Here is an 18,083-nt window from a genome sequence, read left to right as displayed (position 1 = left end):
ATCTTCGTCCCTTTTCCTAACCCCCAATCGAACGTTCCTCGTTTTATTCCCGTGGATCCTTTCCCCCGCTGGTCTGAACGCGGACCAACGCTTTCCAATACTGAAACGTCCTGCCACCACCACCCCGACGTTCCCCCCACCCTTCGCGAGTGTGTACGAGTCTCCCACCTACGCGTAACTTGACCTTAGCCGCCGGTCGAAGGAAAGGTGCGTTCACGAAGCGGAAGGGCGATCGAAGGGTCCACGATCGTTCCTCTCTGTCCTTATCGACGGCCCTGGGAGTTGTTCCTCTTTCTTTTTTTTTCTGTATTAGGCCCCTTCAGGAATGAAACATGGCGCGCCCGCAGAACCCTTCTGTAATGAACAGAGCCTGACATTGCCCCAGAGTGAAATTGCCCTGAATACGAGCGCAGCCCTTGGCACCATTTGTCAGACCTTTTCCGATCAAGCGAGTTTTTCTCGTAGCGGGATTCTCGCTTTTCCCTTCTCGACATGTATGACGGAGACGCGAGTGTATCCTTTCACGGGCAATCGCTGGTGTGTTTGTACGTTTCCAGAATTCGTGATCGACCACGGTTACGTTCTGTAATGTTCAATAAGAGCTTTTCTTTATTTGAGACCTGGTTAGTCAATTGAATAGAAAGATTATTGTTTGATCCTTGTTTTTGTATACTTGTTCCTAACAATCTGTGCTTATGTACTTACACAGTAGTAGTCGAGCAACAAAACGTTTTGAACTTTCATTTGTCCTGCAAGATTCACTTCTGAGATTGTTTTTATTGAATTCTTCTTGCTTTGTTTACTTCCGTAACGCGATGAATCAGAAGATGCTTAAATAGAGGAGGAACAAAAAGTAAAAATATTAATGTAGCAAATTGTGTGAATACATATGAAATTTGAAAATCCTAATATTTAAAATCGAGAAAAGTCTTTGAAAAATTGTGTACATTTTTTCAAATTTAAAAATTCAAACGAAGATCGATCGCGACTACAGATGGTAACCATCTACAGTTGCGATTACGTAGTACACGATCCAGTCGAAGATGTCGCCTGTGTACAATAATAGAGAACCAGGTGGGCTCAGGTGAGGTAATGCACACCTATCCTTACCTCAGGTAACGTTATTTTAACACATAAACAATAGGTAGAAAGTGATACTATAACGAGTGATTTATAAAAAGAGTTGATTATGGTAACTAACTTGAATCGCTTATACATACACTAATTAGCACTTAACGTTTAGCGAAAATAATCCGTCTTATATAAATTTTAGGCCCGTTATTTTCGAGAGGAAGATATAGATGGTACGTTTGCGTGCATTCTTGTGAACTTGTTCTTTGTAACTTAGAAAATACGTGTTTGTCCACAGAATTCAGGGAATGTTTCTATTTGTTTGCAAGAAGTGGTCAAATTCGTACTCTGGATGAACTCACAATCATTATGAGATCATTGGGATTGAGTCCCACTATTGCAGAATTAAATAAATATTTAAAGGACAAAGGTGAAAATAAAGTTGCTTACAATTATGAATGGTAACTAAAGTCAGCTTGTGTTCCCAGGTGGAAAGATGTCGTTTGCTGACTTCTTAGAGGTGATGCATCTACAGACTAGGTCAGAGGACCTTCCGAAAGAAGTGATACAAGCATTCCAAGCTGCAGATAAGTCTAGAAGCGGTACCATACCTGCTCGGCAATTGGCCCACATGCTGCTTCATTGGGGCGAACAACTAAGCAACAAAGAAGGTTGTACACATTGTTTAAACTCGACAAAACACCAAAACAAGTAGCTGCAATGACCAAATACACTCATGTCTATGTTACAGTGGAACAAATCTTTCGTGAGGCTAATGTGTCCCCAAGTGGGTACGTTAAGTACGAAGACTTTGTAAAGATAGCCTGTGCTCCAGTACCTGATTACTACTAGAAATCAATATTCCACGGATATTTTAATAAATCTTTTATAATACGACATATATTTATAACAAATACTTATAATAAAGGTGTATTATCCTTAAAATTAACCAATAGAACAGGGAGTTTATTATTAGACCAGTGAATTCCTGGTGAACGAATAACCATAATAATCTTACCCTAAAAAACACGCAAGTGTCAATCCGACTTGATACACACGCCAGGAACTTCTCAATGTACGTATTATATTTACAAAACGTCCAATGAATCGGCGTCAAACGTTCTTCGTTACGATATGAAAAAAAAAAAAAAAGAAATAAACCTCCGAGGCTGTTCCTAAAGCCAAACAGAAAAGATGCGTGACGAAATCATATCGACCTTATTAAAAAAAGAATCGAAGTTACTCTCGACGAGTGTCCTTAATTAGTTTCATTTTTCCCATCGATCTCGTCTCAGCCCTCTTTGGCAATGTTCGTGGTCGGCGGCGAGCCGCACAGGATGACGGTGGTGCTGACGATCGTCGTCAGGAAAAAAACACAGAGCAGTGCCCGATCGCTGACCAACGCGACCTGTTTCCAATCCAATTCCGTTCTCTCGCGTCGATCCTGCTCGGTGAGACGTCGCTCGTTTCTTTCGATCGTCGCGTGCACTCTTCCCAGGACCCGCGACCATTGAGCCTCAAGGCCACCCTCTTTCCCGAGATCTGCGCCAGTTCACAAACGTTTTCTTTTTTGGAATTTATAACTAACCGATCCATGGTACCGTCACGGATCTAGTTCCTGATCAGAACCCAATTCCAGATGAGTTCAGTATATAGACACCATATAATAAGTTCATTATAATAAAGGCTATTGTCCAAAAAATGACTAACTATTTTGAAATTTATGCGTAAAATTCGATAGCCAGGGTAAGATACAGACATATAATTTACGTGATCCGAAATTGTTTCCTTTGCACTTCTTACCTTGAAAGTTAAATTGGATTTAATGGATTTGGTTAATATTGCTACTTATACATTTAAAAAACCGTCGTTACTCTTCAGTGATCAGGAACTAGATCCATAAAGGTGTGTAGATCATCTTCTTACCGTGACCCAAAGGACTCACCTAAACTTGGACTACTGCTACCGCTGTCCTCCCTTCGAGTCACGAATTTCGGCGACGACTGCGACTGCGTTACTTCCGGTTTACAGTGCAACGGACAATTGTTCTTCCGTCTCGCGGGCTCGACCGGTTCCTGAATGGAAACGACGCATATTCGTGGAATGGTAAAAGGAGGAAAACTAATATCTGGTTAAGGATAGACGTTACCGATCTGTTCTCTTCCTGGAAATTCAAGAAGACCACCCTGGCGAGCTTGTCCAGGACCAAAGACCTCACGATCCCCGGCACTCTGGTGCCCCGTACGCCGCGATGATGAAGATTCAACGTGACCACAGCCAATCCCGAGGCGAACGACACCAGGCATATACTGACCCCGTAATAAAGACCTGGAAATCGGCAAATATAACTCAAATTTTTCGTAATTAATCACTACGTTTTTAAACGGAATCTCGTAAGTAAATTATTAGGTGTACATATTGATTCGTGATCTTTTTCTCATAGATTTGTTGTTTACTTAAAAAAAATACAGTCTAGTCTTGAAAATATTTCCCATCACTTTCTAATACATTTACGCCATTTCTCGAACACTTGGCGAGTCCCCTCTCGGAAAAATAATGGCGATTGTCAGTAATTAATTGTGGGGCCACGAATTAATTTGTAAACCTAATAATTCACACGGTTCTTCTAATTGCTCCAGAGTTCCACGGACTGATGAATGCACCCAGATGTGTCCTCCCAACACTTTCTAGGCGACGACGGGGTTAAACGTGATTCCATTTGCCTCTCGCTGAGGAGCTTTGCAACGGGACACCTGGGAATTTTCAATCAACGCGGTTACAACGATCCCCACCACCGAGAGTCTACAAGCCCGTGGAAATCCTCTGTGTGTCGGTTCGTTCCTCGTTATACCTCAAATTGAGAGACTGATTATTTCTCAGAAGGCAAGTTCCAGCATTTTCTATTGAAAGATTGAGAGGAGGAAACCCTTTGTCTCCGCGGCGTAAACAAATGTCGCGGGGAATTCACACGTTTCAATGGATCTCGATAATGGCCCCTGGGACCATATCTTTTTCGCTCGAAGGATTCAGTATTTATGGTTCTACCAGCTGGATCTACGAGCTTCGAAACAGTATCATAACTATATAGAAATATATCGACTAGAGTTTTAGTTCCCTAGTCAATTAATCGGCCAATTAGTCTCCAGTTAGCCCTATTATAAAAAAAAAAATGTTAAATCTATAATTGTTCAATATTACCAACTCAAAGAGAAAATCGTTCAACATTGTTTTTTTTATACTTATTTCATTACGTCCTGTTTAATTTTTATTCGATGTATAACTAAATATACTACATGTTAAAATATGTTAAAACTATACTATTGACAGTAAGGAAAGAACATTGTATTTCCATTTCTATGCTGTATCAAGTTATATGTAATATTAAAGATTTTCATCTCTAATCATAATGAAATGTATACTCACTGATCAACGGCGTTTTCTCGGTCGGTGGCAGTGTCTCGCGTATGGTCATCAGGAAGACCGTCATGGACAGAAGAGCCGAGATCCCGAGGGTGACTTTCTCCCCTGATTCCGAGGGCACGTAGAATACCAACAGAGCTGAACAAACGTTGGGGGAGAAATGTGAACACCGGCTGGATGAAACTTCCACTATCGGTACCGTTCTCCTCGTCATAGAATATCGAACAGAGACGAGGGCATTCTTCGCCCGCGTGAAAAGTTTCTGCGAACGGCATGGTAAAAAATGAGGGGCGGGGGCAAAGTTCCGTATAAATCCTTTTTCTTCCAGCAGATGACACGACGACGACCCCCACTCTTTCGTCAAGAAAATTTAATACTTAGGCCTCTCTAAAGAGACCATTCGAATTCCAATCGGGCCGAGAAGAATGGCCCCTGTATATGTATACAGGGTGATACAAAGAAAGGGTTCAGAACTTCTAGGGTAGATAGTACTCGTCAAGTGATGAAAAAAAGTCCTGAAGAACATGAATAAAAAAATTAATATTTTCAGCAGTGAACAAAATTGTACAATACTACTAAAAATTGTAGAAAACCTCTTCTTACCAGGAAAAGAAGAAACGATATCATTGATAATGTTATTCATTGTTTTCATACAATAGAAAGATTGTTAATAACTTCGAAAATATTAATCTTTCGACCCATGTTTATTCGGACTTTTCTCCATCAATTGGCGATACTATCTACCCTAGAAGTTACGAAGCCTTTTTTTGTATCATCCTGTATAGAATACAAACTCGTAACCAGCAGGGGCGGTTTTTTTCCTTTCATCGAAGACTACTCGAGTGTTCTAATGAAATTTCCACTCCAGGATCCACGATAACGGTGCTTGACCCTCTCCTCTTGAAGAAGATTGCATCTTTCGACGGCAACGCGACCTGTATTCTTGTAACGGTGGAATTGCAAATTTCATAAAAAGAGGAAAAACGTCGGAGGGGAGTGAAAGTTGTCGAGTACTTTCCACTTGTTTGGATCTGTTCACTTCGGGACGAAGAATGCCACGGATACAAAGTATGTACAGTAAACCCTCGATGAGTGAAATAAATACTATTGGCTTCAGAATGCCAAGCTCTATCACTGTGCTCAACCTCATTAAAAAAGTCATTGTTAAATCTGGAGACCTTTCATTGTCAGTGCCAAGGAGCCTTCGAACACTCATCAAGAATTTACTGTACAGCGAAGAAAGTGATCGACTCACCGACGCCGTTGATGAGGATGCAAGGAAGAATCAGATTAAACACGTAGAACATCGGTCGTCGACGTAGTCGGATCTCGTAGGTGATGTCCGGATACGGTTCCGGGCAGCACGAATAGTACTCGACGTTCCGTCTCGCGGAGAAGTCGATCAGATCGAACTCCCCGTTCGCTTGATAATTGCTCACATCCCCCTGCTCGCTCTGTCTCTCCAGCTCGAGCTGCACATACACGGTTTCGATGATCATTCCATCCGAATTAACACATCACCATATTGGCTTAGTGTTTAATAGGTTCATCAGATTCAAGGATCAACAGCCAAGGAACTATTACAGTGTGGCGTAACTGTAAAACCACCCTAAAATGTTCAATCCTTATGTATTGTGGTTAAAATAAAAACGATTCAAGTATGTCGTGTCTGAAATCCAGTTGAGAAATAATGTTTCTCCAGAAAAGACTACATACTCTCGCAAAAAGGGGTTCGTTTTTATTTTAACCACAATACATAAGGACTGAAACTTTTAAGGTGGTTGTACAGTTATGCCTCGCAGTGTATAACAACGTAACAATTTCTTCTTCAACCCTGATCTTACGACTACATTAATAGGCTTCTTATCTATACGCACTAAAATTTGAAAAACTAAAAGAGATAATTAAAAAGTTATTTTTTTTAGTTTTCACCTAACACAGTAGGAAGTTATTGGAAAAAAATTTCAAAAGAATTATTAGGTGGTGCAAAGGATTAAGGAAGTACCGAACCAACGGTTTGGTATACAGCCAGATTGGTCACCGGACCAATTACAACCAGCCGACGCTAGTCTGTCCTCGACTGGATTAAAAAAAGTGTTAACGCGTCCATCCACGTTAAAACCCAACGCTGCAAACGGGACGCGATTACATGTCACACACCGTATGTGTTTGTCGCTTGGACAGGTGTCGAGGCAGGAGAAACGCAACGACGAGGAAACGGTATTTGACGGGACTGGACAGTGGAAATGGGAAACTTCACCACCGGCGTACAGGATTATTTCGCGACGTACCATTAATATTGGGACACCCTGTAGATAGACATATGTGAAAACTGAATGTCCAGAACTCGATATAATACGGATGGACGCACAATATAAAATAAACGTTTTTAACGTCGATATAAATACCCGAGGAACCGATTTATCACGATATATACATGTAATGGACTTATGGATTATATGTATATAGGGGAAGATGAATATTTCCCGAACCGGAACGCCTAATCGGGGAGGGATCGCCTCCCAGTCGTTTTAGAGCGACAAAAACGCGAAATGTATTCAACGACGGAATAGGGAAATGGGAAAACTTGGTAAAAAGGTGGCCGCCCGTAGGTACCTACGTACATAGAGAAACGGCCTCGCACGATTCACAGACTCCTCTCGTACGTCGGAGGGGGATTAAGGCTGTTCGATTTTCCGGGACATTCTCGCGACTTTGCACGAGCAGCAACGGTATTTTCGATTTGCCTCGGCTGTTAAGCGTCTTTCTGGACCGAAGGGGGTGAAAGCTCTGCCTATTCGTGGCCCGTTTTCACTGGTGGACATTTTTCTACGATTTTCTGACGATCCACAGGACGCGCTCGTAAAGACGACTTTTCGACCTGGCCGGCCTGGCCCCTGACAGTCGAGCTCTTAACTTTAATAAATGATCCACAAGAACATTTTAACCCTTTGAAACCGTCTAATGCCATTTTTCATTCGATCCCCATGTGGATAATTCCATAACCCTTTCGTTCCCAAATTATTTTAAAATTACCAAAGGAATATTTTGTTGTATGTTTGTGTATATCGTGTAACTCGTGAACAAATACATTCAGATATGTATTATAATATGACCTGTTGGTATTTGAAAAAAATTATCGAAGACCTTGAAAACTTCGAGAGAAAAAGCAACGCCTTCAGAATACTGACCACTTAATACCATTAAAATTACGTATAAAATATTTTTGCATTTTCGCAATTGTAAAAGGATATTCAGGGAATCACACTTACATGAGACACCCTGTATAAGATTTAAAAAAAACTATTATATACTGACAGATACGGAAAAAATACACGATACTAACATTTTATTTCGTAATTTCGAGTAAGTAGCCACATTGGGAAAGGGTTCCATCGATCGATCGCCGTATCCCTCCCGGTCTTAGCTTCGACGAATCGTATTCAGGCTACGTGAACTTTTAATTCAAAGGATCTTCGTGGGAAGCCACAAAATATCGAGATTGCGGTTCAGTCTCGGAGATCGCGAATTTCATCCGTGTTCTCCAGCTTCTTCGGAAACGAAGAGGTCCCTGGGGCCGATAACGAGCGAACAGAATTTTTTCCCAGAGAATCACCCCCGAAAGAAAGGGTTTGGCCCCGTCGTATAGAGTTTCAAGGTTTCGTTGATATATGTATACTTTGATTGTTCCGCAATGGACGCTTCCCGTCTATGTATCCGTTTCCTGATTTGCATATCGTCCCGCGGGAGGAACTGCGTGAAATTGAGGGCAACAGAGAGATAGGAGGATGCCTCAGCCAAAAGGGGTGGGATGCAGGTCGCGCGCGTGTTTTGTCCAATTGAATCGCGTAACCACGTCGTTCGTCGGACGATTAGGATCTATTCCGTTGAAGGATCTAGCCGTTTCTAGAGACCTGTATGTTACCTAGGTAAACGAAAAAAAATTTCGACGAAGAATGGTAATCGACGAATCGTTTAAATGATATCTGTGTGTGTGTGTGTGTGTGTGTGTGTGTGTGTGTGTGGCTGCCGCAGACTCTGTGAAGTTAATCGCTCGGAAAACTGCGAATCCGGTTCCTATTGTCCAGTCGAAATTACAGCCTCGATCGAATCGTCTTTCCAACGTAATATGTAGATTCATTCCGTCTAAATTAGACATTTATGGAATTTTGTTAACCCTTTAACGCACAGACCCTTAGATCCTTATTTCAAAATTGTATTCATATCTTGTTATTTTTCAGTCGGAAGTATGGATATTAAACCAACCTGTGTTTTAATTTTTTTTTCAAATTTACTTTCAACCCTTCTACTCCCAAACACCTTTTGGGAAAAAAATTATTTCTCGTGAGGTTAATTAACTCAAGAAGAGACAAAACCCCTGGAAATATGATTTTCTAGATGTGATTTACACGTCACATTGCGTGTTAAAGATTCGATATGGATAGTTTTCTCACTTGGTATCCATCGTACGTCCACGAGGCCCATTTCAGCACGCATCGTTGCTCGTCGAAAGGGAAGAACTCGACGTCGATGTCGCAGCTGCTGCGAAAGATCCCGTGGCTGAGCCACACCACCTCGCCAGTGTGGCTCACGATCACGTTCGTATTGATGACCGCCGAGCTGTATTGCGGATCTGCGCTATAAACAAAACGGGGGAGAATATTGGGTAATATTGGGAAGAAAAAAATCAACCCCCTCCCTGTTCGTTTTCGACCGATCGATATCGAAATTCTAACCGAAAATTAAATGTATCGTTTTTACAAAACATCACAATTTCCTTATACAGATCAACTGTCCTAACACTTAAAAGAAGTAGTGTATGAATTGTAACTGAACAAAGTTCTATTTGTTTAAATAATCGTTTAAGTAATTTAAATTCTTTGAAACTTATCATGTCGAAACCACTCGAAATCCAAGAATGTTTCAAGAATTTTTAATCCAATATTTCGAATTCAAAAAGTTAGTTCGAACATGCCCCTAATAATTTCGGTAATCTTAAAATAAGAAATCGGCAATCCGTCGTTTCGACGACTCTAGTAGTTCCAGTGCGAAAAGTTAATCAAAGTGGTACCCCATTCGTTCAGTCAGACCTTCGTCGTCGCTTACTTGTTGTACAGAATCGTGTCCGGCCGCCAGACGCGATTGTATGGAACACGGATCACTCGGATTCCAGCGAATTCCGAGGCATTCCATTTCAGATGATGGTCCGTCCAGACCTGGGTCACCCAACAGTTCGTCGTGAGTATCTGGTTCTTCTCGTCCTGCGATGAAAAATCAAAGAACGGATGAATGCCCCGTTTTCCAGCGAGACTCGATCCCCTTCCCAATCGTGGCACAGTTCCGTTTCGCTCGGTTAATTTCATTCGGAAGCGGCCGTTCATGAAATCAGTGCAATCGAGCAGCTCATTCGCCCGCAAATAGGAGGAGGGGAAACGTTCCTTTCAACTGGCGATTAAAAGTGTCGCGGGACCGATACGTATCGAACTGTATCAAAGTTTCTATCTTCTTTTTCAACCACACCGGGGCCATATTAATGTGACCGTTTGTCTACATTAAACAAAATCAAACTAACACCAGTTTTCTGAAGCATAATTGATATTGTTCGATGGAGCATCGTGTCGTACGGTTAGATCAATGAAACAATTTCTCCACGACAAAAATATTCCATTACTGGATTGGTCAGGAAGTTGTCCTGACCTTAATCCTATTGAGAATCATTGGGAACTCCTGAAACGAGAAATTTCTGAAGAATATCTGATGAAGAGAATTCTGTAGATAATAAAACTTCCTATTGGCTCTCGATAATCACCCGTTCCCACAACTGTTCTAGAGCCCTAAGTGCAGACAATAATCGCGAGTTTACTGTATATCTATTTCACTCGAACACTAATGGTAATTCTGAGCAATTATTGGACACTTATAAAGACTGATGGGATGAGAAGATTTTCCAATTTCAGACTACACCGTTAACATTTTCTCTCGAAACCGAGACAAACGACCGACTTTATATCACGACGAGGGAGAAGTCAAGTATTCGTCGCGCGGCGCATCCCCGAGTAAGTGTCTTTACGGCGACCAGGTCCCCCTCCAGCCCTCGATGAAAATATGCAGGTTGAAAGATGATTCTCGTTAGGGTACACACGGGATGATAAATCTTTCCAAGTTTCCATCGGGCTTATACGTGTCCCGGCGGCGATTTGTCTTCGAGTATTTCCGGTTACCCGACACGCCTCGCTCCCGCGAGAGAGGATCTCTTTTCCTGGCTTTCCTTCTGGTAACGTCGAGACGGTGGATCTCGTGGCACAGACGAGGAATATATGTATCGTAATGAATATAAATCGAGATATTGGCCGAGTTAAACGCAGGCTGCCGATACATACGACCTGGAATGGATGTTAATGCAGATCCTCGAGTAGGCTTGGCCTGGATATTCCAGTTCGTCTTCGACTTGTCGAAAGAATCGTAAATAAACAAGACTGCTCACTAATGATAGGCAAGACAGTATCGATGTTTTGAATATAGATATTTTTCAATTATAATACTCACCACATCGATTATGTGATGAAGGGAAAGACCAAATACCACCGCCAGGGGTTGAGAAGAGTTCTTCGCTGGCCGTACACCGGCGTCGTATCCATCGAGGAGATACTTCGTCAGTCTGTATTCGTGTTCATCGCCGAAACCTACGGCAAATATAAACAATAATATGAATAAATAATGAACTGTTTAATTTAAGGTACCGCCCACCGGTGGGCGCTGAAGAGATCTAGGAGGGCGTTCTAGTTATTTTGATTTCATTATTTTCAGTCTAACTTTTTCAGATTCAAAGATTACACGCACAATTAGACTTGGCAATTTTTATAATGGAGATGGTTTAACCGAAGTGGCGTTAAACAGAAAAAGCTTTGAAAAGGGGGCGGAGAGTCAAAAAAGTTTGAAAAACTATGCTATAAACTATACTACTATAAATGTCTATATTTTTATTTTTACTTAATTGCTATGTAAGCTGCATACATAACAACGAAGTAAAAATAAAATGTGGAACACTTACAGCATTATTATACCCATACAATAACTAAATAAATGAAATTCGGTGGAATGTTCAGAGCATATTCCCGATCCTATTAAAATACTTTCGCTAGTCACTGGACAGAGCTCGTTATCGCTACATAAATCGTCGATCGCGTCTGAAAACCCATCAAATCGGATTACACGAAGAACAATGTTCAGGCTAGTGTCCACTGCTCCTATTCCCTCCCATCGTATCACGAATCTAATGCCCTTTCGTTACATCAAGGGTATCCATTATAATGTTTCCGATCCTGCACGCGCGGAAGCGTTCGGTCCCCATTGAAGATGGCTATTGTACGCCGCGGAAACGGCAGGCCGAAGCCCCTTTCCGTCGTGGACGAACGGAGCTAATCTTCCCTCCATTCCATCTCCTTCCCTGAAGCTAACCAGGCGTTGCCGTCAAACCTCTATTAGATAAAGGATCTTTCATCGGAGGAGAGACAATAGCGTCAGCCAAAAGAATGGCCCCGCTCGTCTAACGAAACTAGGCGATGGGGCGACGGACACACGCGAAAATTGCGGAAAACCTTTGATCTCCAACGATCTTATCGGAAACGTTCGATGCTTCGCTCCCTTTTATGAAACTATTCCCATGTACGCGGAGCCCCGAACGGAGGACATTAAGAATCAAAGCAAGGATCTTTCGGAGACCGTAAATACCCCTCGTATAAATCTTGCTATTTCTCTTCGAGCTCAAGGAATATACAAGGATCTTGCAACAAGATCAAACGTTACGGTTTTTGGACCGATTCAGTAATTTTGACGAATCGATGGTAAAGTAACATTCATATGATCTTCAGCAAAAATCCAATTCTCACGCGTGTGCTCACTTCCTTTGGTCTAAGGGAAGAAATGGCGTAGGAGAAGGACCTTCTATTATTTGGTATCGGGAATTACTGAAATTTGTGCCAAATTAACATTCGATTTAATGTTGACTTCAGTACTTGAAATTAACTGGTAGGAGACCCTTCTTTTGCGCCACTTTTTCCCCTGGTGGAAGTTGAGTTTGGGTACGTGTGAATACTACCTTCGACTATTACCGATTCGGTCAGAAATTGGCTTTCGCAATCTTCGAAAAATCGTTCTATAAGTATGGTACACTTTGAAAGATACGTGGCCACGTCGTTGTCACAGTTCGGAGAATTTTTTCTCTCCCTCAAAGCCTGTTAATTCCGATCGTTAAATCTACGTCAGCGTCGCGGTATAGCGCGAGAAGGGGTCAGATCCGTGTGCGGAGGCGTTTCACTTTTCTGAATCCGTTTGACGGGCGCAACCTTACAGCTTTTTCCAATGTCCTAAAAAAGAGAAAGAGTTGAAATTGAAAAGTATCGGAACAGCGGCGAGTCGACCTCGTGGAAAACAGTTGCTCGATTTTTCTTCGCCTATCTCTCGCTGTCCATTTTCTCGATGAAAAATTATTTCTTTTTACAACTATTTTCTTAAACTACTACATTTTTGCTGAACGTTCCAGGACGATTCCTTTGCTTCCTAGAAGCAATTAAAGCAAGAAAACGATTTTTGTTAAAAAGTTGAATAACTCGGCCAAAAAAAATCGCACAACAATTGACGAACACTAATTTTACACAGGAAGGTAGTCCCTTTCGAGTGGTCTGAATGTAAGTTGTATACAAAATTTTATTCACCCCATGCAACATTGCAAAGTAGAATAAAATTTTACAAAATTTCCCGGGTGCTCTTTATATCGCTATAAATTTGCCAACAATCAACGCAGCTAAAATCTTGTGAAAACAGCTTAAAGTATAGATTCCAAACTTTCAAACGATTTTTTAATGATATCAATACGATCATTTTTGCCGGAGTTATAGTCATTTGAATGACTATAACTGACTATAACCATAATTTTTTTGCAGAGTGTGTATATATAATAAATCCCCTTTTTTTCCCATTGAAAATTTCACAAGAAATCAGTGATTTCGAGCGGAATAAAACCTATTCTGGGGTGGTTCGAGGGTGGTCGAGAAAATCGCGTAAAAAACGGGCCACCTTTATCGCTCGAGAACACTCGATCGATGGCCGAAGGTGTGACGTTTACAAGGGGAAGAAGCAAAAAAGAAAACCCCGTAAAAAGCCGATTTCCCCGCGTCACGGAAATCTCATTCGAGATTATAACGGTGTTATCGAGCGGATCACGTCGACCAATCGAAGCGCGAGGTATGTGTTTCGGCTTTTAGCTCCAAAAATTCGGCTCACCACGTTTTTTCCGTTGTTCTTGGGCGGTGCAGCGCATTCGACGCTGCGTTCCGATTTTTCACGGTCGAAAAAAGACCAGTCGTAGGAAAAGCGAAGGAAATAAAAATGGCCAACGTTCCGTACCGAGTTAAAGCCCCCTCCCCCTTTGGTACATACACTCGATGGACTCTCTGAAATTGTTCTCGCGGAACTCTCGTTCCTCTTGAATTTCAATCATCAGAGATTCAAAATTTACTTTCGTAAAGACTTCAGGAGAAGTTTTCAGAGCGACGACGTACCAGGTGAAATCTTGTTACAGTCGGTCGGAACGATCTTACCGTGGTTCATAAGTAGACCACGTGCACTTCGTCGACAAACATTGTAAAAAAGTATTCATCATTTCTGGGGTAGATAGTACTGGACAAATGAAGTCCTGATAATCATGGGTCGAAAAATTAATATTTTCGAAGTTATAAACAATTTTTTGTTTTGGTTAAAGCTAATGGTAATATAAATTACCTCTTCTACAATTTTTATCAGTTTTGTTGCAGTTTCCTTCGTTGTTTCATAATTTGGAAAATATTACTTTTTTCATCCATTTTTATCAGGACTTTCTTTCGTTATTTTCCGAGTACTATTTACTCTAGAAGTTATGAACCCTTTTTTTGTATCGCCCAGCATAATCTAAAATTTATAATACTATACAATCAAACTTTTACAGAATCTAAGAATCTATAAACCCATCTCAGAATAGTTTCTTCCGAGTATACCGCGGAAACTCCGTGAAAAGGAAGTATAGTCTGGGGTTTTCACGGTGGATTGTGGCGGCGCCGTGGTGCTTACCCCAGAATTGTAATGAAGGCACTGGATATAAATGTCGCGAATGAATAAACGAGAGTTCGATAACGAATACGAGATAGAAGAATTATTAAAAGCGGAGGTGATAAATACTAGAACTACCGACGGTATACTTTTATCTATCGGATCGATAAACATGAGAAACTTTTGAAGATCTATAAATTAATAAATTTTCTGACATTTATATTCCAATAAAAATCCGACCCCACCTTACCATTCGAGGGTTAACACATCGAAGCTTCTATAGTGCAAGGAATAAAATTCTACATAACTTGTATTTGTATAGAGTCTAAAACTATAAATTTGCATAAACATCTGCAATCACTGTAGCCACGAGAGTTCGACAACAGACCCTGGCCCTGGGGTGTCCCTGAATTTCGGGTGTGCATTCAGGATGCAGCGTCGAAAGACTCGATGGAATCGGTCATCGATGCGATCGATGGGCCGAGTGATATACACACGACGAAATACGTCACAACGGCTGTTCGTTCTTGCGACCTAAACCCGACAGACGCTCTTTCATCCTCTCTCTCTTTCTGGTAAAGCCTTCACCGACCGCGAAATGGAGTCTGGTACCGCGGTTAAATCGAAGGATCCCTCGGATTTGTAACGAGTACTGTGCGTCGAAACGCCGACGACGAAAATCCTGGGAACGGTAATGGTTCTCGCGTCTCTCCATATATGTATAACCCCATTGGTATTTCTTCTTCCTTGCTTTTAGCGGGACCAGTCATGGATCCCATCGCCCGAAAGAGTTTTTGCGGGCCACCTTTATCGCAGCATTGTTTCTTCAAGCATGCGTGGTTCGTCGCTGGAGGAGAAAATACGTTTTAGACGAGAGGTTGATGAAGAAAACCGGGAAGACAAACCGGAAACGATTGAGATTTGGGGGAACGACTCTTTGATCTTACCTTGGACGAAAATGTCGGAATCTTTGCGGTAAACGGAGGCACGAAAGGTTCACGAAAGGTTGTCACATTTATTCCACTAGACCACGATACCAAACTAGCTATATCTTATTTTGAAATTTAAAAAAATTGATCACGAAACCACGGTAAACTGTAACTATAAAATTAAAAATCACGTGGATACATGAGTAGAAATTGCAGAAAAATTTGTACACTTGATTGCAATTTGGAAAGTATATGAACACGTGAAGCACTGTAGATTAATGAAAAGAAAAACCTTCCAAAAGTTTCGTCGCCTGGGAATCACCCAAGCCCTCTATTAGCGACAGCAGTTAAGGGATTTCTCCGTTGGAAGTTTTAAACTAACCCCTCCCCCTGGTTCGACCAAGCTCGAGAATCTTGTGGTAATTCCTCGCCCCCTTTAACTAATAATTTCACCGTGGCGAGGCGTAAACAAACAAATCGATTTGCTCAGTGGACTTCGGGAATTTCTGAGAGCGAGTATGCAAATCGACGACGATGTTCAGATCGCGAATTAACCGCTAAGGGGATGGGAAACGACTTCCCCACGCCGCGAGAACGTCTGCAAACGTTTACACGGAAGGCCAAAGCAAACGTTCGATAACGAACTCCTCTCTCTTGACGTTTATTAAAGATCTAAAGATTATCGGACGCAGCTTCTGGGTGAGCATACAAGCGTAGACCGCCTCGGGGCTTTGAACAATTTTCTGCGATTACGTCTTCTATACCTTCGTGATGCTCTGTTTTGTTCAGGGAACATGTGTACAGAACAACACTTTGCTCCCCTTATCCGAATTTTCGCTTGGAAAGTTAACTCCGTGTGTCAATATTTACGTTCGAAAGCGTCCACCCTCTTCATGTACTTTGGGTTGATACTTTTGGGGCAAAAATTTCACCTATTTAAAATATTCACGGTTGTTTAAGGCTCATTTGGACAATGTAACAATATTGTTGTAAAAATTTCAAAGGTACCAGAAGCACGCAGTCAAATTAAATAGATATATACCAGTGTCGGAAAGTACGAAAACACCTATCCTCTTAACATACTTTGAACTGCTACTTCAGAGATTAAACGTTCACCTATTAAAAATATTCACGGAAGTTAGGAGGTCGTTTGAAGCTCATTTAAACGATGGAACAATATTGTTATAGAGTTCAAAGGTACCAAAAGAACGTAGTCGAATCGAATGGATAAATACCAGTGTCGCCAGGTAAAATCGAATCCGCACCGCGTTGTGGTCTTTTTGGCCGCTACTGAACCGCAGGCGGGAAATTTTTCGAAGGGAGAAACTCATTTACAACTCAATCGGCCCGCTCATGAAATTCCTGCCGCGCGGAAATCCTGTCGGAGGCCGAGCAATCCGGTTACCGAACAGACAGAAGAAATTGGCCTTAATCGTCGCCGGGGCGTCCTTAATCAGCGTTTTCCTCGACGGGATTTATTCGATCTCTGTTTATGCGTCGAAATTAAATGAATCATCCTTCGTGATCAATCGAAGATCGAATAGTACCACGCGTTTGTCGCTGACAACTCTTGTTAAAATAACAGTCACATGCAACAAATAACAACTTTCAATGCAATAAAGACACAATTGTAAAGTACACTGGTGTAAATAATTAAAATACTTGTACACCACCTAAAGAAATGGATATTAAGAAATAGATATATAAAGTTTAAGTTGAATTTTAATTGACACTAGGAAGATAAGGCTGTGATAAGAAAAAATGTAGGTATATAAGATATTGTAAATAAATGTAGTAATACTGCACGTCAAATAAACACACAAATATATCGGCGATATTAAATTACCAAAGGACACTTCAAACTCCACTCCTTACTACCTCAATATTCGCACGTATGGAAAATATTTTGTAAAATGAAATTGAAAGTAATGCAACATTTATAAATATACACGTGAACGCTTGTAAAAAAAAACTCGAAAGTTGTGAAGACTCACCGGTACCGAAAGTGATGGCCAAAACTCCGTAATGAAGGAACAGGGCCAAAGGCGACATGGAATTGATGGACCACTTAAACGCGGGACCGCCTGTCCTCGACTGTGGTCCCTCCGATGCTTTTCAACCACCGTGCAATTTCGACCCTGAATCCCGCGCTACCCCTACCCCAACGCGGCCGTCCATTCCCAAGGAAATTCGCGCAGGCGTTTCGAACAATGCATACCACGAATGTTAAACAAAACTACCAACGTGTCGTTCGAAAACGGTCCTTCTTCGATACATCTGATATGTTCATTCAATTTTCTGCCAATCGAACTGTATTTAACAAAATTACCCACGAAACAGCCGCAACTCCATTTTCCGAATCACTGAAAATTATATATTTTTTTTTGCATGAATCACATTTCCAGTTTAGTTGGTTTCATTTTGGAATGGGAATGAAAAGAAATTACCGTTTCTGTGTTCACGGGAATTCAGGAGGGGATACTTTTCTTCTTTTATGGTTTATATCTGCTTGAACTGATGCAGGCCGATTGGGTTACCTGGTGATACAGTTGAAAAAAAGAATAATACACACTTAAAGGA

At 41.4% G+C, this 18,083-nt stretch overlaps 2 protein-coding genes across 2 annotated transcripts; one reads left to right on the top strand and one right to left on the bottom strand.

Moving 5' to 3' along the window:
- The first annotated feature begins 1,120 nt into the window (after nt 1–1,120).
- LOC107194312 (calmodulin-like protein 4) lies at nt 1,121–2,014 on the top strand. The gene is made up of 5 exons (XM_015583915.1): nt 1,121–1,192; nt 1,274–1,304; nt 1,370–1,501; nt 1,560–1,742; nt 1,823–2,014. The coding sequence occupies exons 1-5, from the start codon at nt 1,190–1,192 to the stop codon at nt 1,921–1,923; spliced, it is 450 nt and encodes a 149-aa protein (XP_015439401.1). The 5' UTR covers nt 1,121–1,189; the 3' UTR covers nt 1,924–2,014.
- A 348-nt stretch (nt 2,015–2,362) lies between these two features.
- Nucleotides 2,363–17,711, bottom strand: LOC107194290 (neuronal acetylcholine receptor subunit alpha-10-like). Its single transcript, XM_015583893.1, is given in 11 exon segments — nt 2,363–2,613; nt 3,017–3,146; nt 3,221–3,399; nt 4,495–4,629; nt 5,747–5,963; nt 8,946–9,129; nt 9,598–9,752; nt 11,038–11,174; nt 17,498–17,609; nt 17,611–17,673; nt 17,676–17,711. Coding segments are annotated over 11 exon segments (1,569 nt in total). The 5' UTR covers nt 17,682–17,711.
- Nucleotides 17,712–18,083: the final 372 nt, after the last annotated feature.

Source organism: Dufourea novaeangliae, unplaced genomic scaffold (genome assembly GCF_001272555.1).
Source record: "Dufourea novaeangliae isolate 0120121106 unplaced genomic scaffold, ASM127255v1 scaffold28, whole genome shotgun sequence".
Lineage (NCBI taxonomy): Eukaryota > Metazoa > Arthropoda > Insecta > Hymenoptera > Halictidae > Dufourea > Dufourea novaeangliae.
The sequence above is the reverse complement of the archived record's forward strand: the minus strand, read 5'-3'. Positions and strand labels throughout refer to the sequence as shown.